The sequence below is a fragment of the Muscardinus avellanarius genome, assembly GCF_963383645.1.
Source record: "Muscardinus avellanarius genome assembly, chromosome: 10".
NCBI classification, from domain to species: domain Eukaryota; kingdom Metazoa; phylum Chordata; class Mammalia; order Rodentia; family Gliridae; genus Muscardinus; species Muscardinus avellanarius.
Window position 1 is genome coordinate 18,224,611 of NC_137796.1, and position 22,463 is coordinate 18,247,073.

Sequence of the window (22,463 nt, forward strand, 5' to 3'; positions counted from 1 at the left end):
AAAAAAGAATAAAGCCCGGTGTGGTGACACATGCTTTTAGTACTTGGGAGGCTAAAACAGGAAGATCAGGGGTTTGCAACCAGCCTCACCTACTTAGGCCCTCCGCAGCTTAGTGAGATCCTGTTTCAAAATAAAGAATAAAATCGGGCTGGGTGTGTACCTCTGGTTCAGTAATGCAAGAGAGAGAGAGAGAGAGAGAGAGAGAGAGAGAGAGAGAGAGAGAGAGAAGAGAAGAGAAGAGAAGAGAAGAGAAGAGAAGAGAAGAGAAGAGAAGAGAAGAGAGAAAGAGAAAGGAAGAAAGAAATTAGGGCTGGGAGCCAGGCATGGTGGCGCATGCTTGTCATCCCAGCATTCAGGAGGCTGAGACTGGAGGATTGAGGTTTGTGGACAGCCTGTTATTTAGTGAAGCCTTCCGCAACTTAGTGAGACCCTGTTCCAAAATAAAGAATAAAAAATAGGGCAAGAGGTATAGCTCAGAGGTCAAATGCCTCTGGGTTCCATCCCCAGACCCGAAAAAAAAAAAAAAAAGGCTGGGGCTGTAGCTGGGAGGTAAAACATCCCTGGGTTCCATTACCAGTACCACAAAAACAAACAAACAAAAACAAGGAGGTAGGTTTCCAGGGAGTGCTAAGTAATTCATTTTTCCTGAAAAGGGTGCAGGAAGCCAAATTCATTTGGGAACCGTTGCCTACATCTTCCCCAAAAGTCAATTACTGGAGCTAAATGCTGTGGGAGAAGTTTGGGTAGTACAACATGCTGAACCTCATGGGTCAGAAATGCTTCCCTGTGGAGGTGGTATGGGCAGAAGGCTGAGAAGGGGCCAGGCATGGTGGCACATGCTTGTAAGGCTTGTAATCCCAGTACTGTGGAGGAGCAGACAGGAGGATTTCAGGTTTGAGGCCAGCCTCAACAACTTAGCAAGACCATTTCAAAATAAAAACATAAAATAGGGCTTAAAGGTAGAGCATACCTGGGTTCAAACCCCAGTTTAAAAAAAAAAAAAGGAAAGAAAGAAAGAAAAGAAAAGGAAGCTGAAAGAAGTAACAACAGGCCACTGTAAAACCTTGGAGCTGGGCACAGTGACGCATGCTTATAATCCCAGTGCTTGGGAGGCTGAGACAGGTTCAAAGCCAGTCTCAGCTGCTGAGTGAGGCTCTCAGCAACTTAGTGAGACCCTGTTTCCAAATAAAGTATAAAATAGGTCTGGGAGTGTAGCCTGGAGGTAGAAAAGACCCTGGGTTCCACCCCCAGTACCACACACACACACACACACACACACACACACACACACACACAAAAAAAAAAAAGCCTGGGGATGTAGCTTAGAAGTAGAATGTCCTAGGGTTCAATTCCTGCACCAGCCCCCCCCCCCAAAAAAAAGTGGGAGGTGGAATAACAAGGCGTGGCCGCGGGTAAAGCCCAGCATGCCTCCAGGCCACTAGAAAGCCAGCCAGTGTCCCTACACACCTTTATTTTTTTTGTTGCTGGAGTTCTGACCAAGGGCCTTGCACATGCGAGGCAAGTGTCCTACCACTGAGCTACAACCCCAACCTGGGGTGGGGGCACCCCTCTTGAGAGAAGAGGGAATGACCTCTCTGTGGCCAAGGATGGCGCCTCAGTGTGTGAAGTTTGCAGGAGAGAAAGGCAGCAAAAGAGGCAGGAACCGGGAGAAGAGTGGCAAAGGACAAAAGGCGGCCAGGCCTGATCTTTGAAGGCCGGTCACAACGCAGGATGCCTGGCGGGCAGGGTTAGGGCGCTAGCTCTGGAGGCCGGAGCTGGACTTGGGTAAGACTTAGGAGGTATCAGACTTGAAGGCCCCGAGAGGAGCTGAACAGTGGCCAGGTTTGTCCCTGTTTGGAGCAGCACTGAGGGGCTGGCAAGGGACATCGCCCCTCCCTGGCTACCTGGAACCAGGAGTGAAGGGGAAAGTGAAAGAGAAGACTGCAGAAAGCCCAGCATCTCGGAACCCGCGAGGCGGCGAAAGCGAAAGCGAAGGGAAGCCAAGCTCAGAAGCCAAGCTGAGACGCTTCGCGCCCCCTGGCCCCACTCGTCTGACCCACCCACCCGCCCTGGCCAGTCTGCCTCGACTGCCCCAGATGATGAAGCCCGCGCTGGAGCTCCGAGGGGGCTTTTCCTTCGAGAACTGCCAGAGGTGAGGGGCGGCGGGCTGGGGTGCCCCTTCGCTGTGCCCCCTCCCCACTGGCGGCGGGCCGGGGTGCCCCTTCGCTGCGCCCCCGCCCCACTGGCGGAGGTGGGCGGCGGGCGGTGAGGGTGTGTCGGGAAACTTGGATTCCAGGATTACCCCAGGACCGGAGGAACAGGACGGGCTGGAAGTGGAGACAGGGGTCCTGAAAACCTAAACTTGTGCCTCCCCCTCCGTTTCTAGAAATGCGTCCCTGGAACGCGCCCTCCCCGGGCTCCGGGCCCCCCACGCGCGCAAGACCGGGACCACGATCGCGGGCCTCGTGTTCCGAGTGAGCGGGGACGCGGCGGGCGAGGGCGGGGCCGGGGGGCCGGGGTGGGGGACACTGAGGCAGCGCCCCTCCGCAGGACGGGGTCGTACTGGGTGCGGACACACGGGCCACTAATGATTCGGTCGTGGCGGACAAGAGCTGCGAGAAGATCCACTACATCGCCCCCAAAATCTAGTAAGACTCGCCCAGCCCCGCACGGCGCAGCCGCGCTCTGCCCCGTGCGCACAGCACATCCGAGCCGCCCCGCACCAACCCTCCCTTCGCCCTCAGCTGCTGTGGGGCCGGAGTAGCCGCGGACGCCGAGATGATCACGCGGCTGGCAGCGTCCAACACGGAGCTACTCGCGCTGACCACCGGCCGCGAGCCTCGCGTGGCCGCGGTCACCCGCGTCCTGCGCCAGACGCTCTTCCGGTGCGGGCGGCGCCCCGACGACCTGGGAGGGGCAGTTGCGGGGAGGCCGGAAGTGAGACCGAAAGGGGGCGGGGCCGCGGCGGGCTGGGAGGCCGGAGGGGCGGGGCCGCGGCGGGCTGGGAGGCCGGAGGGGCGGGGCCGCGGCGGGCTGGGAGGCCGGAGGGGCGGGGCCGCGGGGCGGGGCGGGGCCCGGATCCGGCTGGGACCCGCCACGCCCACCCGCCGACAGGTACCGTGGGCACGTGGGTGCGTCGCTGATCGTGGGCGGCGTAGACCTGACTGGACCGCAGCTCTATGGCGTGCATCCCCACGGCTCTTACAGCCGCATGCCCTTCACTGCCCTGGGTGAGCGCTTCTGCCCTTCCCCACGAACCCCGCCTGCTGCCACCCTGGCCTCTAGTCTGTTCCCCGAGGGAGTGGCCAAAGCTGACCTCAGATTCCCTTCCCACCTGCAGGTTCCGGGCAGGACGCGGCCCTGGCCGTGTTGGAGGACCGGTTCCAGCCGAACATGACAGTGAGTAACCCCTGTCCTCTACTACACGATCACTGGCAGGAAATATACCCGGTAGCTGGGGAGCACAGAGGCACCTTGGCTTTGTATGGGAATGGGGAAGGCTTCTGGGAGAAGGTGAGATGAGGATGGAGAAGTGCGGTACCTACAGTACAAAGGCCTGCACTGCAGGGAGATCCTTAGTAGCCGAGGGGAGAGGAAGAGCCCGGGGCGATTCTAAAGTTGGTCTGAAGTTTGTAGTTTGGAATGAATGGAAATGGGTGACTGTGTGGCTTCAGATGTAGCTAAAGCCCAGAGACGCAGAGTTTGAAGGACCTAGAGCCAAGAGCAGATGCAGTGATGGGCAGACTGCCAGAAGGCAGGCCACAAGTGTAGGCAACTCTGAGAAGTTTGTGCAGAGGACTGTGGGAGGAGGGAACACCAGTGATGGGAGAGAGGAAGGCAGAGGCTGAGGGAGGGGAGTTTTGGGTGAAGGGAGAAGAGGTGCCCAAGGCAACACGGAAGGGTCCATTAGGCCCCACACTTGCATTGCCACAGCTGGAGGCTGCACAGGGGCTGCTGGTGGAAGCCATCACTGCAGGGATCCTGGGTGACCTGGGCTCCGGTGGCAACGTGGATGCATGTGTGATCACTGCAGCGGGTGCCACTATACTGCGTACACTGAGCTCACCCACAGAATCTGTGAAGAGGTAGGGGTAGGGAAGTGGGAGGACCCCTGGGGAGGACAGGATGGTAGCAGGGGAGGGAAATGGGGGCTCCAAGAAGAGGACAGGCCCACATCCTGAGAGGCTGTCCCTCCTCCCTCCTAGGCCTGGCCGCTACCACTTTACACCTGGAACCACAGCTATCCTGACCCAGACAGTGAGGCCTCTGAACCTGGAGCTCCTGGAGGAAACTGTGCAGGCCATGGAGGTGGAGTGAAGTGCTCTGAGGTGGAGGGCTCAGAGCAAGGGGAAACAAACCTAGAAAATACAAACACCTAAACAGATGGTTGTGTCATTCTTGGGTGCAGTGGGCAGCTAGCCAGCAGGGCTCTGTGACTAAGGCAGCCCTGCAGGAACCACCATCCCCCACAGCTCCAGTGACAGCCCTGGTTAGCATGGTGGGCTCAGAGTGGAAAGCTACCATCCTGCTCCCCATAAATCTTCCTTCTGGCTCCACACTGTAGAAGTTTCCCTTCCACGTCCCTGCCTTGCTCTTGCCCCTGGAATTGAGCCCAGGGGCATTCTATCTCCCCAGCTCTATTATTTTTTTGTGTGTGGTACTGGGATTGAATTGAGGCATTCTACCTCCAAGCTATACCCCCAGCTCTTTTTAGTTCATTATTTGGAAACAGGGTCTCACTAAGTTACTGACAGACTCACCAAGTAGCTGAGGCTGGCTTTGACCCTGCGATCCTCCAGTCTCAGCCTCCTAAGTACTGGGATTACAAGCGTGCACCACCATGCCCAGCTTTTTATTTTTATTTTGAAATAGGGTCTTGCTATTTGCTTGATGAGAGTCTCACTACTTGCTGAGGCTGTCCTTAAACTTGTAATCCTCCTGTTTCAGCCTCTCAAGTACTGAAATTACAAGCATGTACCACCACACCTGGCTTCACTGCAGTTTTGGAAACCCACAAGACCCCATGGACAACCCCTACCCAGAGCCTTTCCCACATGTTGCAGGTCTGCCCTGGGTCTTCTGAGGGCTAAAGTGCTGATAAAAAAACTACTCCCTGACTCCAAGGGCAAGTTCTCACTAAGTGCTCCTCACCCAGCAATGCTTCACCTGTGATACCCCTCAGATGACCAAGCCTGAGTTACTTACACAGAGCTTGGCTTTGTCTGCACATGCTGGACTATAGGAGATCAAGTTTTCTGGGCTGACAGGTGTCATAGGACTCATGTGGGGAGAGATGACACATTTATCCAAGAAACCTTTGCTGAGTATCCATTGAGTGCTAGGCCTAGGTGCTGAGTGCTGGCTAGAGCATCTTCCTCTGAGTAGCTGAGCTCCACTGGGGCTTCAGAACTGTTAAGAGTCAGGAGTAAGCCGGGCATGGTGGCGCACGCTTGTAATCCCCGCTGTTGGGAGGCAGAGACAGAAGGATCACGCAGGTTCGAAGCCAGCCGTGCTGGTTTAAGAGACCATGTTTCCAAATAAAAAATATAAAAAATGGGTCTGGGAGTATAGCCCGGAGGTAGATGGGCTTCCAGTAACCCCAGTACCACCAAAAAAAAAAAAAAAAAAAGAGTCAGGAGTAGCCAGGCCCTGTGGCACACACCTGTAATCCTAGGACCTGGGAGGCTAAAACAGGATTGAAAGTTTAAGACTAATACTGGCAACTTAGTGAGACCCTATTTCAAAATAAAAATTAAAACAGGACTGGGGAGGTGTAGCTCAAAGGTAGAATGCCAGGCCTTAGCAATTTAGCATGACCCTGTTTCAGAATAAAAAATTAAGGCCGGGTGTGGTGGCACATGCTTGTAATCCCAGCATTTGGGAGACTGAGACAGGAGGATCGTGGTTCATGGCCAGCCTCAGCTTCTTAGTGAGGCCTTTTGCAACTCAGTAATACCGTTTCAAAATAAAAAAATAAAAAAATAGGGCTGGGGGTGTAGCTCGGAGGTAGAATGTACCTAGGTTCTATCCCCAATACCACAAAAAGGGCTGGGAGTATAGCTCAGAGGTAGAATGTCTCTGGGTTCAATCTCCAGTACAAGAAAAAAAAAAAAGTCTGCCCACCCCTTAGAAGGCTCTATTCCAGCCTGACATCCCTGAACAACTGACTTTGCTCTGCCCCCAATATATTCTACCCCCAGACTACATCCCCACCCCTCTACTGTTCTGAAACAGGATCTTACTAGGTTGCTAAAAATCTCACTACATTGCTGAGGCTGTCCCTGAACCTGCAATTGTCCCATCTCAGCCTCCCAAGTATTGGAATTACAGGTGTGTGCCACCATGCCTGGCTCCCCCAGTACTTTATTGTGAAAAAAAAATTATGTAGCCAGGTGTGGTAGTGCATGCCTATAATCCCAGTACTTGGAAGGTTGAGACAAGAAGATTGTAGGTTCAAAGCCTGCCTCAGCAACTTAGACCCTCAGCAAGTCAGCAAGACTTATTTCAAAATAAAAAGTTAGGGATGTAGCTTAGAAGGAAACTGTCCCTGAGTTCAATCCCTAGTACCAAAAATTAACTATTTTAATTGAATATAGCAGGAAAGTTGAAGGAATTACACACTGAATACCAATATACTCACCAGACTGGTCGCAAACTTGGATCCTCCTGTCTCAGCCTCCCAAATGCTGGGATTACAAGTGTGCGCCACCATGCTCAGCTCATTTATATGCTTTTTTGTGTGTGTGTGGTAATGGGGATGGAACCCAGGGGCATTCTACCTCTGAGCTATACCTCCAGTCTTATTTTATTATTTTATTTTGAAACAGGGTCTGAGTTGTAGATGGCCTCACTAAATTGCTGAGGCTGGCCACAAACCTTTGATCCTCCTATCTCAACTTCCCAAGTACTGGGATTACAAGCATGTGCCACCACCCTGGCTACAAGTGGGATTTTGGTCATCCATTTGTCTATTCATTCATTCTTCTACTCATTCCCCCCCCCTTTTTTTTTTTTTTTTGGGTGGTACTGGAGGTAGAACCCAGAGGCTTTCTACCTCCAGGCTATAATCCCAGACCTATTTTATATTTTATTTGGAAACAGGGTCTCACTAAGTTGCTGAGAGCCTCACTAAGTAGCTGAGGCTGGCTTCGAACCTGTGTGATCCTCCTGTCTCAGCCTCCCAAGCATGGGGATTACAAGCATGCGCCACCACGCCCGGCTTTAATTTTTTTATTTTTATTTATTTATTTTTTTGTGGTACTGGGGATGGAACCCAGAGGCTTTTAACCTCCGGGCTATACTCCCAGACCTATTTTATATTTTTTATTTGGGTCTTTTATATTTTTATTAGGGTCTCACTAAGCTGCTTAGAGTCTAAGTAGCTGAAACTGGCTTCAAACCTGCGCAATCCTCCAGTCTTGGCCTCCTAAGTACTGGGATCACAAGCGGTGTGCCACCACGCCCAGCTCTGAGCACCCTTTTGAGAGACCAGTATTCATGACAGCCCTGGGAAACTTCCATAGCCCCAACCATTAAGTTAATACTTGATAGAATTGATTTAACCATATGTTCTTGTATCTTACCTGTGCCCTGTGCTTGGAATGTGAAATGCTTCAGAGAGCCAATCACAGGCCAGACTTTGGGAGGTGGAGGGAGTGAGAATCTCACAGCTGGGATCTGTCTGATAAGTTCAGGCCTGTATCAAAAGACCTTGGCCTAAAGAGGCTCCTCTTAAATGGAGCTTAGGAGGGAGCTGAGCCCATACAGCTGGCCTGGTCTCAGGCCTAGGACTTTGGCCCAAGGACACCCATAAATAAAGCCCAGTCCAGTTCTCAACTTCACCTGCCACCATGCTACTGCTCAGCCTGACCCTTAGCCTGGTCTTCCTCCGCTCCTCCTGGGGTAAGTGGGCCAGGACCGATCCTGACTTAACAGCCTGGAGCGACTCAGCTCCCAGTGCCGGTCCAGGGGGTCAGGCTGGCTGGAAGGGAAGTAGGTAGACAGTATGGGCAAAGGAAAAGGGCACATTAGGGCAGAGGAGCAGGAAGAGGGTTATCTAAGGGCTGAGAGGGGTGGTCTCACAAATGGGACAGGAGCTTGACTTGGGTACTGCAGGGCTTAGAAAGCTGGGCTCTGAGAACTGGGATCATAGTTCAGAAAGAGTCCTCTGGCCTCATGAAGGGTATACACTCTTCAGGGTAGTGAGCCAGAAGACTATCTTAGGGGTCAGTGAGAAAAGTGGCCTGGGCAGAGGACAGGGATGGCATTAGGAAACAGTAGGGACTAGGTCAGAGGTGTGGGAGAATGGACAGGACTTGGGAGCTGGTTGTAATGAGGAATAACTGTGATAGCTGTGGATGCCCAGAGGTGCTCACTAGAAGGGCTAGTGACAAGCCCCCTCAATTCAGATCCTTCTGGGGTACACAGCCCAGGAGTCCAAAAAAAAGGAGGGGAAGGGGGCTTGGGTGTGGTATGGATCCTCACCAGTCCAATGGTTAGGCTGCGGAACTCCTGCCATAAGTCCAGCTCTGAGCTCCAAGCAGAGGATTGTCAATGGGGAGAACGCTGTGCCGGGTTCCTGGCCCTGGCAGGTGTCCCTGCAGGTATGTGTACCAACGCTGGGCAGTGTCCTGGGTACTTCGTGCCTACATGTAGCTTGAGTCTACCCCCGTCTCTGCCCCTGGATGCAGGACCGGAGCGGTTTTCACTTCTGCGGCGGATCTCTCATCAGCCCGTCCTGGGTGCTCACTGCTGCCCACTGCAGTGTGAGGTGAGTGCGTGCTCTCCACCTCTTCCCATCCTGTTCCCTGGGGTACCCCTCTGTTGCTCTGGACTCTTGAGAGCTACCCAACCCCTCTCACTGCAGCCCTGGCAGCCACTTTGTCGTCCTGGGTGAGTATGACCGGTCGTCCAATGCAGAGCCTGTGCAGGTGCTGTCCATCTCAAAGGTGAGTGCCTGGCTGTGCTTGTGGGAAGGAAAAATGGGCTGCAGGTGGGTTTCTCTAGACATAGAATTCAGGCATGCCAAGCACCTATGCCTACCTCAACCCTCCTAAGTGACCCCTTCCTGGCCCCATAGGCCATTACACACCCAGGCTGGAACCCCAGCACTCTGAACAATGACCTGACGCTCCTGAAGCTCGCCTCACCAGCCCGGTACACAGCCTCCATCTCCCCAGTCTGCCTGGCTGCCTCAAACGAGGCGCTGTCTGGAGACCTCACGTGTGTCACCACTGGCTGGGGCCGCCTCAGAGGCACAAGTGAGGACTGAGGCCTGCTGGGGGTGGGGGGATAGGCACCTAGGCCATCCTGACTACCCTCTCCTGACCCACAGGCAGTGTGACACCGGCACGTCTGCAGCAAGCAGTTCTGCCCCTGGTCACTGTGAACCAGTGCCGGCAGTACTGGGGCTCACGTATCACTGACTCCATGGTCTGCGCAGGTGCCTCGGGTGCCTCCTCGTGCCAGGTGAGCAGGGTCCCATCTTCTGCACTGCCCCACAGACACCTCCCAACATGCCATGCTGACTTCTCCCTTTTTCCTCCCTCTCAGGGTGACTCCGGAGGTCCTCTTGTCTGCCAGAAGGGGAATACATGGGTCCTTATTGGTGTTGTCTCCTGGGGCACCAGTAACTGCAATGTGCAAGCACCTGCCGTGTATGCTCGAGTTAGCAAGTTCAACACCTGGATCAACCAGGTTATAGCTAATAACTGAACTCGCCACAGGCTCCCTCCCCATGCGAATACAATACTCTAGGCTCTGTCTCTTGTGTACTCACCTGTCCTCCTGGCTCTGGGAAAAGGAGAGGCTCTTGAGGCTTCTAACCCCCATGTACACTTTCTCTTCTGACACAGAAGGAGCTGAGGAGTCAAGGTCTTCCTACAATAGCCAGCCCAGGATGGGGCGCCCACCCCCTCTTCCTCTAGGGCACCCCCTCAGTCCCACAGCACACAGCCAGGGCTGTTGGAATGAATGGGCAGCCTTCCCTGGGGACGGCAGCCTGTTTATTGAATACAGAGGATACATTTACAAACTGAGTAAGCAAAATAAATAACTGCACATTCTCCATTCACGGTCTGTGGCATGAAGACCCATGTGGGCCTATCAAAGGCCCAAGACTCCAAACTCCCTCTGTCCTACCCTCAGGCCTGTCCTGGGCAAGAGAGGAAATAAATCTCTGGAGGGCTTTCAGGCCTCCAGAGACACTTGGGGAATCGGTGGGGAGGCTTCTGAGGCCATAGGGCTCCAGCTCCACTGACTCCTGCCTCAGAGGGCGGTGGGGACAGAAGGAAAGGGTATATAAGGCACAGTCGACTTGGCACAAAGTGGTCTCTTTGGTTTGGTTCCCCTTGGAGGCACATATGCAAACAAAGGAGGGTCTGGCCCAAGGCTGTCCACTGGGAGGAGCTGAGTCTGGGGCAAACTCTCCCTTCTGGCAGGGGCTCTACATAAAATTGAAGCTGGACCTTGGCCCATTCCTACCCACTGAAAGAAGCTGTGGAGGGAGAGCTTGGGTTCCAGCCTGATTTGTGTTGGTGGAGGGGGAGATACCATGCCAGCTATGGGGACAGTTATGGCTCAGGCCTGTAGGAAAATAGCCCCTCAACCTCACCCACCTCCGGCAAGGGCTCCCCCAGCCTGAGAGAGGGGCCCAGACTGGAAGGTTAATGCTGTGAAAGGAAGCTGACACAGGATGGATGGGGTAAGGCCTGCTCTCACGGCAAGGCCATCTGTACCCCAAGCACCCAGGGTTCAGAAGCAGGTCACACAGTATGGCTAAGTTCCAGGGAGAAGTGTGCAGAAGCTGAGCAGAAGGGGAGTTGAGCAGCCCAGGACCCTCCCCCAATGCAGCAGCTCCTTCCTTTCCACTTCTTTTTAAAGGGCTGTGGGTGTGCAAGATGGGTACGATCATACTCAGGCTGTCCATACACAGGCTAGACACTAGATGGCGCCTTCATGAAGCTGCAGAGGAGGGCACAGTGGCACCTGAAGGGCAGGGGCGAGGGGCAGTACCAAAGGATGGAACTAGGGCTGACAACAGGATCCTAAGGGATCACTCTCTGCCTTGGCCCAGGTGCCCCCATTCCCTGGGTAGCAGCAGTGGGGCTCCCTTTGACTCTCCACAGTTGGGAAGGAAGCACCTGGGTAATAGAATAGGCATCCAAGGGGAAAGGGAGGCAATGGTGGGGTCTGCAAAGAAGGCACTGAGGGCAGTGGCAAGAACCCTTTCAAGCCTGCCACAGGCATGGCTAAGGTCCGTGCCATGGTCCTATCACTAGAGGGCCTCACAAGTCTTAGGCCAGGAGGGGTGCCTGGCAGCACCAGGAAGACAGATCTTGGGAGGTAGGGGCTGCCTAGGTCTAATCAAGGCATCTGGGGTCTGCAGTCTAGCTAAGGTCAAAGCTGGGACTCCCACTGGAGTATAATTTTAAGGATCAGGATGCCATGGAATGTGGGGAGCTAGGAAGGAAGGCTCTATGGAGGAATGAGAGGTTCTAGAAGTAGCAGTCCCAAAGGGTACTGGGCCACAGGACACCCTCCACCCAACCCTGCAGGCCCCTTTGCTCTGGGGAAGAGCCAAAGGATGAGGAAGACAGTGAAGGGTAGGTCCTGTCTCTTCCCTCACTTGTGGGAGCAGCTGCCCACCAAGAGGGGTATCAGTGCCAGGCCAGGCTCCCAGGTCAGGTGATCACAACCCCCTGGGCTGCCTCCATTCCATCACACCAGACCTGGGCCCATAATGAGGACAGGGGCTGCTGAAGGCACAGAGAAGGGACTGGGACCAGACTTTCTCTACGTACCACTAGCCCAGATGGCACTGCAGAGCGTGGCCAGGCTGGGACCAGGCGGTGTCTATGCCACAGCCGGTGGCTCAGCCATTGTACTGCTGCTGATAGCGGAGATTGAGCTCCCGCAGCTCCCGTTCCCGCACTCGGCGTGACTTGTTGGAGCGTGTGGAGCGGCTGGAGCGTGTGGACTGGGCAGACTTGGTGCTCTGGCAGCGCGAGGAGGCACGCTTCAGGAGGTTCTGGGAGATGGAGCGGTGCAGGTTCTTCATGGATGAAGAGGCTGCCATGCTTACCACCCAGGGATGCCTCAGGGCCTGCAGTGCAGTCATCCGGGCTCCAGGGTCCACTGTCAGCAGGCGATCGATGAAGTCCTTGGCCAGGTTGGAAACACTGGGCCAGGGCTAGAGGCCAGAGACAAGCATTAGAATGAGTGCTCAACAGTGCCCACCCGTCTGTTTTCTGCCACCACCACAGCACTGGGACCTGCCCAGTGACCCTGCTCTCCCTAGGGGGAACCACTGCCCCCTCTTCCCATGTAGCAGCCTGGGCCTTCCTGACCCACCTCATCTGGATGATGAGAAGCTCACAAGGAGGGAAAGGTCCTGTCCTGTTTCCTAGGAGGGACTTCTAAGTGCTCTGGACTTGAAGCTTGGCTTAGGGAGGTGGCAACTGCCAAGTTCCAACCTACCCCAGAAACACCAGAACTCAGAAGTCTCTTTTGTTTTGATTTGTGGTCCTGGGATTGAACCCAGGGGCATTCTACTTCTGAGCTACATGCCCAGCCCTATTTCATTTTTATTTTATTTTTTTTGAAGATTTAAAGAAGTTTATTAAAAAGATAGAAATACAGAAAATAGAAATACAGCCCCATGCCAGAGTGGCATGGAGGGGTGACTCGAATGAATACACTCTCATTTTTATTTTAAAACAGGGCCTGAAGCTGGGCATGGTGGTGCACTTGTAATCCCAGTACTTGGAAGACTGAGACAAAAGAATCCAGGTTTGCATCCAGCCTCAGCTACTTAATGAGGCCCTCTGCAACTTAGTGAGACCTTGTTTCAAAATAAAAGAATAAAAAATTGGGCTGGGGGTGTGGCTTGGAGGTAGAATGGCCCTGGGTTCAATCCCCAGCATGCCCCCCACAAACAAACACAGGGTCTACAGCCTTATATACCACCCTGAATGTACCCAATCTCATCAGGGAGAGTTTTTTTCTTTTCTCTCTCTCTCTCTCTTTTTTTTTTTTTTTGGTGGTACTGGGGTTCCTGGAAGCCCTTCTACCTCCGGGCTACACTCCCAGATCTATTTTTTATACTTTTTTATTTGGCAACAGGGTTTCCTAAACCAGCGCGCGGCTGGCTTCGAACCTGCGCAATCCTCCTGTCTCCACCTCCCAAGCGCGGGGATTACAAGCGTGCGCCACCACGCCTGGCTCAGGGAGAGTTTTAAAGAGAATGGTTCAACTAGGTGTGGTAGTGCATGCCTATAATCCTGGTACTTAGAAAGCTGAGACAGGAGGATCACAGACTGGTTTAAGGACAGCCTCAGCAAGTAGTGAGGCTCTCATCAACCTAGTGAGACTGTTTCAAAATAAAAATTAAAAAATAGGGATGAGGGTATAGCTTGGAGGTAGAATGACCCTGGATTCAATCTCCAGTACAACAAAAATAAATAGAATGAACCAAACTTTCCCACCCCATCTTAAATTAGACTTGAGCTCTAATCCCTGGATGCCTAGAATAGGCCACTTAGAGGGAAACTTCCTAGTTCTTAAAGAACTAGGGTCTCACCTTCCTCCAACTGCCAAAGCATTCCCCACCTCAGCCAAGGGGAGAAAAAGAATCTAAAGCATCCAGTTTGCGGAGAGGACAGGGACTCACTCAAGGGCACTCTCCAGCCTCTATGACTTCTCTAAGGCAGGAAGGGCTCCTCTGGAGATGTGCACCAGCCTCCTTTTGCTACATTCTGTTTCCAGAGGAGGACTCTACAAAGCCTGCTCTGCTACATGCCTCACTGCTGCCTTGTCTCAGCCACACACCAAGCAGCGTCTGCCTGGCTCATCTTCCCCTGACCAAATCCTTAGGTTCTTAGGGCAAAGGACACTTGAACAGACATCCTCTGAGCCCTCAGTGCTTAAGGCAGATATTCCAACTCTAACTCTATTATTCCCATTAGGCAGTACTGAACCTTAGTGCTTGGCACACTGCATACAGGAGATGCTCAGTAGGTACAGGCTCTTGAGCTAATCACCCCTGAATACTGTCTGACCAGTACACGCTGTGGAAGCTACTTCCAGGCCAGGAGCCAAATCAAGGGGAGCCCAGGATGCAGTCCTTGCATATCTTGGGAGCTCTCCAGGCTCAGGCTCTGGTGTTCCCTTCAGGGTGGAGGCTCAGCCCTTTCCTGAGCTTACTGCAGAAGGCTCTGCGAAGATGCCAAGGACACTGTCACTCTCCTTCCTGCTGGCTGAGTCTGCCTGTTCTGCCCCATGGCACCCTATACCTTGGGGAACCCTGAACATGTGCTCCAGGGGGCTCAGGCTAATTTATAAGAGCCCACATTCAGGGCAACAGCATAACCATTTGGCAGACACATGTTCTTACTGACCATTGCCACCTCATTTCAGGTTCCTTGACCTCTTGCCCCATCCCCTTCCCCACTGCTAGACAGGAGGACAAGGCAGGGAAAACTGTCACCTGGACTTCTGGTGGTTAGGTGACTTGCAGTTACTGTCCTCATCTGCCTTCCGGAAGGCAATTTTCATGATTAATTGAAAGTGGCAGAGAAATCACACTGTCACATAGTCACCTAACAGGGCTGTCCTCAACACCAGGCCAGCTCTAGTGATTCTGATCCTCAGAAAGAAGAAAGTCAGAGTTTCAAGGACACGTAGCTATGAAAAACCCAGAGATAGATATGTCGTGCTCTGAGAGTAATGTGGGTTGGTCCACGTTCCCTGCTGGGCTGTGCAGCTCGGGGCTCTGGTATTGAGGCCAACAGGCAGTTGACTGAACTAGACAGATGCCACAAAAGCTTTTGGCTTACAGCTCAAAAAAAAAAAAATCCCCACCAAATGGTGCTACTATCCAAACATAGGAGCTACTGCTGGAGGCCTGCCAGTCAAGACCATGGATATTCACTGCAGCCTCATCACTCACTTAGGAGGTGAGAAACAGCAGGCCTGGCATGGCCCCTGAAGGGCATGGGAAACCCAGACATGAACAGATTGAGTCAGGAAAATATTTGTGCTGCCCTGCTGGCCTTCTGTGGTCTCCAGGAAAAACAGAATGCAGTGGGAGAGAGCCAGGCATGGTGGCCTATGCTTGTAATCCCAGCGCTTGGAAGGCTGAGACAGGAGGATCACACAGGTTTGAAGCCAGCCTCAGCTACTGAGTGAGGCTCTCAGCAACTTAATGAGACCCTGTTTCCAAATAAAGTATAAAATAGCTCTGGGAGCATAGCCCGGAGGTAGAAAAGCCCCTGGATTCCACCCCCAGTAACACACACACACACACACACACACACACACACTCTCTCTCTCTCTCTCTCTCTCTCTCTCTCTCTCTCTCTCTCTCTCACTCACCCAGCCTGGACAGGATACTGGAGAAGCAGACCCAAGACAAGGCTGGCAGCTTAGACTAATCCAAACAGGGTTGAGACATAGATTCTGCCCCTGCCTTTTGGTCCATCCTGGACAAAAGGGAAACTCCTCTACAAAGGACAAGAATAGTGGTAAAGCTAACACACAGCCAGGTATGGTGGCACACACATGTAATCCCAGTACTTGGGAGATTGAGAGGAGGATCACAGATTCAAATCAAGCCTCAGCATCTTAACAAGGCCATTTCAAAATATAAAAAAATAAGAGTCAGGTATGGTGACACATGCTTGTAATCCCAGGATTTAGGAGGCTGAGACAGAAGAATCATGGTTCGCAGACAGCCTCAGCTACTTAATGAGGCCCTTTGCAACCCAGTGAGACCCTGTTTCAAAATAAAGAATAAAAAAAGGGCTGATGTGTAGCTCAGAAGTAGAATACCCCTAGGTTCCATCCCCAGTATCGGAAAAAAAAAAAAGATAAAGCTGAATGTTGACGCATGCCTGTAATCCTAGTACTTGGGAGGCTGAGACAGGAGGATTGCAGGTTCAAAGACAGTCTTAGTAGCTAATGAGACAACTTAGCGAGACCCTGTTTCAAAATAAAAATACACAAACCGGGCGTGGTGGCGCATGCTTGTAATCCCAGCATTCGGGAGGACCACGGTTCGTGGCCAGCCTCAGCTACTTAGTGAGGCCCTTTGCAACTCAGTGAGACCCTGTTTCAAAATAAAGAATAAAGGCCAGGCATGGTGGCGCACGCTTGTAATCCCCGCGCTTGGGAGGCAGAGACAGGAGGATCCCGCAGGTTCGAAGCCAGCTGTGCACGCTGGCTTAGGAGACCCTGTTTCCAAATAAAAATGTAAAAATAGGTCTGGGAGTGTAGCCCGGAGGTAGAAGGGCTTCCAGGAACCCCACTACCACTAAAAAACCCACAAAAAACAAAAAAACAAAATAAAGAATAAAAAATAGGAGCCGGGCGTGGTAATCGCACGCTTGCAATCCCAGCATTCCGGAGGCTGAGACCTGGAGGATCGTGGTTCGCAGACAGCCTCAGCTACTTAGTGAGGCCCTCTGCAACTCAGTGAGACCTAGTTTCAAAATAAAGAATAAAAAATAGGGCAGGGGCTGTAGCTCGGAGGTCAAATGCCCCTGGGTTCCATCCCCAGACTGGCTTAAAAAAAAAAAAATTAAAAAGCTGAATTCACAAGCCAGGAACCTAAACATGGATGAGTGTGAGACGTCCCTACTTCACATCCACAGACAGCCAAATCATGGACCCCTGCAGCTCCAAACCAGTCTAGTGCAATCTTAGAAGAGCCTCTCACCAGACCTGCCCCATGGGCTTAAGCATCTCCATCTCCACAGTGGCACAACTCACCCCAGGCATCGACCCCTGCTGCTTGTCGAGCAGCCCATCTGTTAGTGCCAAAGCGAGCCAGATTGATTCAACCATCCTGTTCCCCCAGAATCTCGCCTAGTCAATTACTATGTACGTGCAGCTGTGCAGAGAATGCCGATGGACTCATTTGTCTGAGGACCAGCCCAACCCTTTCTGGCAGGCCCAAGTTTTCCCCATCTTTAAAGAGCTGGGAGCAGCTGTGCTGGAGGATCCCCAAGCCAATTTGATTCAAGCTGCCCTGACCAATGGTGCCCAGCCTACCCCTGGTGCAGTAAAGAACCTGTAGAGGGGAAATCAGGCAGCCACACAGGGAGATGATCCTCTTCTAGCCAGCTGATAGTGAGGCAGGGCTTAGGTTGACCTCCAGAATAGTGAGTGGCCCTGGTAACCCTGCTGAGACCTCTAACAAGGCTCAGAAAAGTAAGGCCTTCCACACTCACCACAGCCACGCTTCTGGCCTCAAGTCCAATTCAGCACCTCCTGAGAAAGGGTTCAACACCCACGGGTCAACCCGTCTCCTTCCTTGACAATCTCAGCGCCCTGGAGCTTATGTATTCTGTCAGCCTGTGACTGGCTGGCTGAGAAGTGTTGTGGGTATGAGGGGAAAACAAAAGATAAACAGTCGCGTTCTTCAGTGTCTACAGCTGTAACTGCTTGCTCTGGTAAAGGACAGCACTCTGGCCTCAGTATATATGCCGGCCAGAGCAGGGACACAACACATGTGGGCCTCAGGTGGCTAACAGAAGGAACAGCCCCAAGTACCACTTGACCAGTCTCCCAGAGGCTTCCACCTGTTTCTGGATTCACAAGGAGGACAGTGTTGGAGGAAATGTTAAGTTAGCTGGCTTTGCTGCTCAGGTCTCTGCCTGTTCTGGATCAGAGAACAGCTTCAATACCTTGGGTACCAACCTATATTCTCCTAAATCTCCAGAGCTGTGTGGGTGAGGGACTCAGCCCTGTGGAGGGAAGGAAATAACCTATACTTTGACCTTAACCATCAAATTAGCTGCCTTTCTCCTAAGTCCAGAGTCCCAAAGAGCCCTTACCCCTTAATTCAGGGAACCTACTCCTAATGTAACAAAAGTGCCATCCAAGCCCTTTTTTTTTTTTTTTTTTGGTGGTATTGGGGTTCCTGGAAACCCTTCTTCTACCTCCAGGCTACACTCCCAGACCTATTTTTTATATTTTTATTTGGAAACAGGGTCTCTTAAGCCAGCAAGGCTGGCTTCGAACCAATGCAATCCTTCTGTCTCTGCCTCCCAAGCGTGGGGATTACAAGCATGCACCACCACACCCAGCTTCATCCAAGCCTTTAAAAAATTTTGTGTGTGTGTGTGTGTGTGGTACTGGGAACAAAATGCAGGGGCTTTCTATCTCTAGGCTATACTCCTGGACCTACTTTATATTTTATTTGGGAAAAGGATCTCACTAAGTTGCTGAGAGCCTAAGTAGTTGATGCTGGCTTCAAACCTGTGCCATTCTCCTGTCTCAGCCTCCCAAGTACTGGGATTATAAGTGTGCACCACCATGCCAGGCTTGGATCACTCTTAAGTGAGGCTGCAAGAGAAAAAGGCCCAGATCTCTTTTGATATATCAGGTGATATATCAAAGTGTGAGACAGAGGGGAGAGGAATGCAGCTCAGTGACAGAATACTTGCTTAGCAGCACCTTAGCACGAGTCAGGCCTTGGGTTTGATTTCTAGCAGAGAGAGAGAGAGAAAGAAGAGAAGAGAAGAGAAGAGAGGAGAGGAGAGGAGAGGAGAGGGAAGAAGAGAGAGAGAAGAGAAGAGAAGAGGAGAGGAGAGAGGAAGAGAGAGGAGAAAGAGGAGAGAGAAGGAAAGAGAGAAGAAGAGAGAGAGAGAGAGAGAGAGAGAGAGAGAGAGAGAGAGAGAAGAATACAGAATACACCAGTGACCTGCATTCCAATTTTACTTTCTTTGTATGACCTTAGAGAAATCATAGCCTTCTCACTTTTTTTTTGGGGGGGTGAGGTGTCTGGGGATGAAATGCAGGTGCATTCAACCTCTGAGCTATATGCCCTACCCTATTTTTTATTCTTTATCTTGAAACAGGGTCTAAGTTGCACAGGGCCTAAGTAGCTGAGGCTGTTCACGAACCGTGATCCTCCTGTCTCAGCCTCCCTAATGCTGGGATTACAAGCGTGCACCACCACGCCCTGCTGGCCTTCTCACTTTTATCATGAAGAGGCTGAATGCAATTAATTATCTCCCAGTTTCTGAAGTCCTAGAGTGTAAGAACACCACTCCCATCCTTTTTCCTCTCTTGGCTGCACGGGAGGCATGGAGGATGCCATCTGACATTCCAGCTGACCTCCTGGCCCCTGTGGTGACTCAGAGAAAGCTCTGAGGCAGAGAAGGCAGCACCACCAAAAAGCTGCCAGGGGAAGGAGGGAGGAATGAAGCTGGGATTTGCTACCATGACTCAATTCTTCCTCAGCTTTGTCTCCGGAGGTATTTTTGTATTTTCAGACCCAGCATTCCCACCCTCAAAAGCCTCCTTTCTGTACTTACGTGGGCCTAAATGGGAGCAGTGAAAAGGGCACAGAGGAAATTCTGGGAAACAGAGTTTTAGGTTTACCCAGGACAGCAGAACTCTCAGTGTGACAATAAGAACAGCACACTCTGACACTCTGATGCTGCCCATGAGAATAAGCATTTGAAAAATTCAGCAGGATCAGACACTGGGTGCCAGTGGAGCCAGCATTCCCTCCTGTGGTCAAGACACCCACTGTCCTGAGCCTAAGCTTCCACACCTGACAGGATCCAATTTATGTGTGGGCAGAGCAAAGGAGCAGCAAGAAAAAGAGAATGATGTGGTGTGGGAAGACTTAAAACTAGGGCTAGGGGAGTAGCTTGCAGGTATAGTTCCCCTGGGTTCCATCCCTGGAACCACAAAAAAAAAAAAAAAAAAAAAAAGAATTGGGCAAGCCGGGCGTGGTGGCGCACACTTGTAATCCCAGCATTCGGGAGGTTGAGACAGGAGGATCACAGTTTGCAGACAGCCTCAGCTACTTAGTGAGGCCCTCTGGAACTCAGTGAAACCCTGTTTCAAAATAAAGAATAAAAAATAGGGCTGGGGTATAGCTCAGAGGTAGAATACCCCTGGGTTCCATCTCTAGTACTGAAAAAAAAAAAATGAGTTGGGGAGCTGGGCATGGAGTTGCCAAGGGCCTCACTAAGTGGCCGAGGCTGTCCTTGAACCACTATCCTCTTGTCTCAGCCTCCCGAATGCTGGGATGACAAGCATGTGCCACCATGCCTGGCTTTTTATGTTTTGAAACAGTGTCTCAATGAGCTGTGAAGGCCTAAGTAGCTGAGGCTGTCTCCAGACCTCAGTCCTATGGGCTCAGCCTCCCGAATGCGGGGGTTACAAGCGTGCGCCACCATGCCCAGCCTTATTTTTTGTTCTGAAACAGGTCTCACTAGGTTGCTGAGAGAATGGTACATTGCTGAATGCTGTCCTCAAACTTGCACTCTTCCTTTCTCGGTCTCCCAAGTATAAAATAAAAAAATAAACATAAAAAGCACCCTTTTTATTTTTTATTTTTATTTTTATTTTTTTTGTTTGTTTGCCTGGTGTTTTATTTTTTACTTTGAAATAGGGTCTCCCTAAATTGCTGAGGGTCTGGCTCAGTTGCTGAAGCTAGCCTCAAACCTGTGATCCTCCTTTCTCAGCCTTTTACCATTCCAATTTCTAAGGCAGTTTGGAGCCCCCGTAGCTGTCAGCATCTCAACGACACTGTGGTCTCTGTCTTTAGAGGTCTGTGTCCCTGGGGCCCTGGGTATACAGGACTCAGCTCAAGGTCAGCACTTGGTCAACATGAGATGACAAGAGGAGTGGAAAGATGGAATAAACTTAGCCTTCTGCACTATGCCACGTGGACACTGGAGCAGAGCTCAGTTCTGGGTACCGTGCATGCGCCAGAAGGCAGATAAACTGAAGCACAGCAGACATAAGGAAGGGTGGCCTTAGCTAGGCATGGGGGTGCACGCTTGCAATCCCAGCACTTGGGAGGCTGAGACTGGAGGACTGCAGTTCTCGGACAGCCTCAGCTACTTAATAAGGCCTTCTGCAACTTAGTGAGAGCTTATTTCAAAATAAAGAATACAAAAATTAGGGCTGGGGCTAGGCGTAGTGGCGCATGCTTGTAATCTCAGCATTTGGGAGGCTGAGACAGGAGGAATGCGGTTCGAGGACAGCCTCAGCTACTTAGTGAGGCTCTATGCAACTCAAGTGAGACCCTGTTTCAAAATAAATTAAAAAAATAGGGCTGAGGGTGTCGCTTAAAGGTAGAATGCCCCTGGATTTCATTCCCAGGGCTGCAAAAAAAAAAAAAAAAAAAAAATAGGGCTGGGGTTGGGGTTGTAGCTTGGAGGTAGAATGGCCCTGGGTTCCATCCTCAGTACTGCCCAAAACAAAACAAAACAAAACAAAACAAAAAAAAAAAAAAAAAAACAAAAAAAAAAAGGAAGGGGAGCCTGCTGAGGTTCTGCTGGTAGAGATGGTTGGACCAGGTTGTCATCCGCTGCTCCATCCAGTCAGTTCTCATCTCTGGGGTAGGGGGGAGGAGCGTGGGAGGCCAGGAACAAATCTAAAGCGGTCAGAATGTGTGAGAGACAACAGCCTAGTGGCTCAGAGAGAAACTCAAGGGCCTAGAAGCAAGAGCGCCTGTGAGCGGGTAGTGCTATTTCAGGTAGAGACAGACAATGAGAAGAGGAGAGGGGGCAGCGGGCACACTAGTGATGGCTCTGAGGACTAGCCATGATGTCGCCTTTTGTTGGAGAGCCATTGAGGGCTGGGAGTGGAGTCCAGCAGTGATGAGAGGCGGCTCTGACCTGGGCTGATGAGCTGCTGAAGGCGGTCGGAGCAAGGTCTTTCTGCAGGAAGGGCTGGATGAAGCAGTATGGGGGATGGTGTCTGCTTCTGCCACCACAGGGAAAGTACTGCTCTCTGGGGAGCGTGTAACCAGGGCAGCAGCAAAAGAAGAACGCCTAGAGGACAGGACTCTAGCTGACTCCGGTCACCTAGAGAGCGTCAAGACATGCAACACCCTTTGCACCTCACTTTATATGGTACTGGGGGTCGAACCCAGGGGCACTCTATCGCTGAGCTACATCTCTAGCCTTTTAAAATTATTATTATTATTATTATTATTATTATTATTATTATTATTATTATTTTCCAGTACTGGGGATGAAACCCAGGGGCATTCTACCTCCAAGCTACACCCCCAGCCCTATTTTTATTCTTTATTTTGAAACAGGGTCTCACTGAGTTGCAAGAGGCCTAAGTAGTTGAGGCTGTCCACGAACCATGACCTCCCATCTCAGCCTCCCAAATACTGGGATTACAAGCATGTGCCACCACACCTGGCCCCCTTTTTCAAAAAATTTAAACAGGATATCCCTAGTTTGCTGAGAGTCTCACTAAATTGCCAAGGCTTGTTTCAAATCTATATCCTCCTACCTCAGCTTCCCAAGTATTAGAATTATAGGCATGCACCACAATAACTGGCTCCTCTGCACCTCATTTAATCTTCACTATCCCAGTGTTAACAGTGTTAAGTCAGTCCTTCCTTCCTTCTTTCCTTCCTTCTTTCACTGAAAATTGAACTCATAGGCATCCTACATTCCAAGCTACTCCCCACCCTTTTA

The 22,463-nt window shown here is 51.7% G+C and overlaps 3 protein-coding genes across 3 annotated transcripts in view; 2 read left to right on the plus strand and 1 right to left on the minus strand.

The window, feature by feature from the left end:
• Positions 1-2,096: 2,096 nt before the first annotated feature.
• PSMB10 (proteasome 20S subunit beta 10) lies at positions 2,097-4,317 on the plus strand (the record flags this gene model as incomplete). Its single annotated transcript, XM_080704512.1, has 8 exons — positions 2,097-2,152; positions 2,387-2,474; positions 2,551-2,648; positions 2,745-2,885; positions 3,115-3,230; positions 3,341-3,399; positions 3,934-4,085; positions 4,206-4,317. The coding sequence occupies 8 exons, from the start codon at positions 2,097-2,099 to the stop codon at positions 4,315-4,317; spliced, it is 822 nt and encodes a 273-aa protein (XP_080560638.1).
• Positions 4,318-7,847: 3,530 nt separating this feature from the next.
• CTRL (chymotrypsin like) lies at positions 7,848-9,714 on the plus strand (the record flags this gene model as incomplete). The annotated part of the gene is made up of 7 exons (XM_080704515.1): positions 7,848-7,902; positions 8,500-8,603; positions 8,691-8,770; positions 8,867-8,948; positions 9,080-9,260; positions 9,335-9,468; positions 9,553-9,714. Exons 1-7 carry the CDS (start codon positions 7,851-7,853, stop codon positions 9,712-9,714), a joined length of 795 nt encoding a protein of 264 aa, XP_080560641.1. The 5' UTR covers positions 7,848-7,850.
• A 2,158-nt stretch (positions 9,715-11,872) lies between these two features.
• PSKH1 (protein serine kinase H1) overlaps positions 11,873-22,463 on the minus strand; it is a gene marked incomplete at both ends in the record, with an annotated part of 21,978 nt that continues 11,387 nt past the window's right edge. Inside the window, one exon of the mRNA XM_080704501.1 lies at positions 11,873-12,190. Coding sequence (XP_080560627.1) covers positions 11,873-12,190 — 318 coding nt within the window. The remainder of the gene's footprint in view (positions 12,191-22,463) is intronic.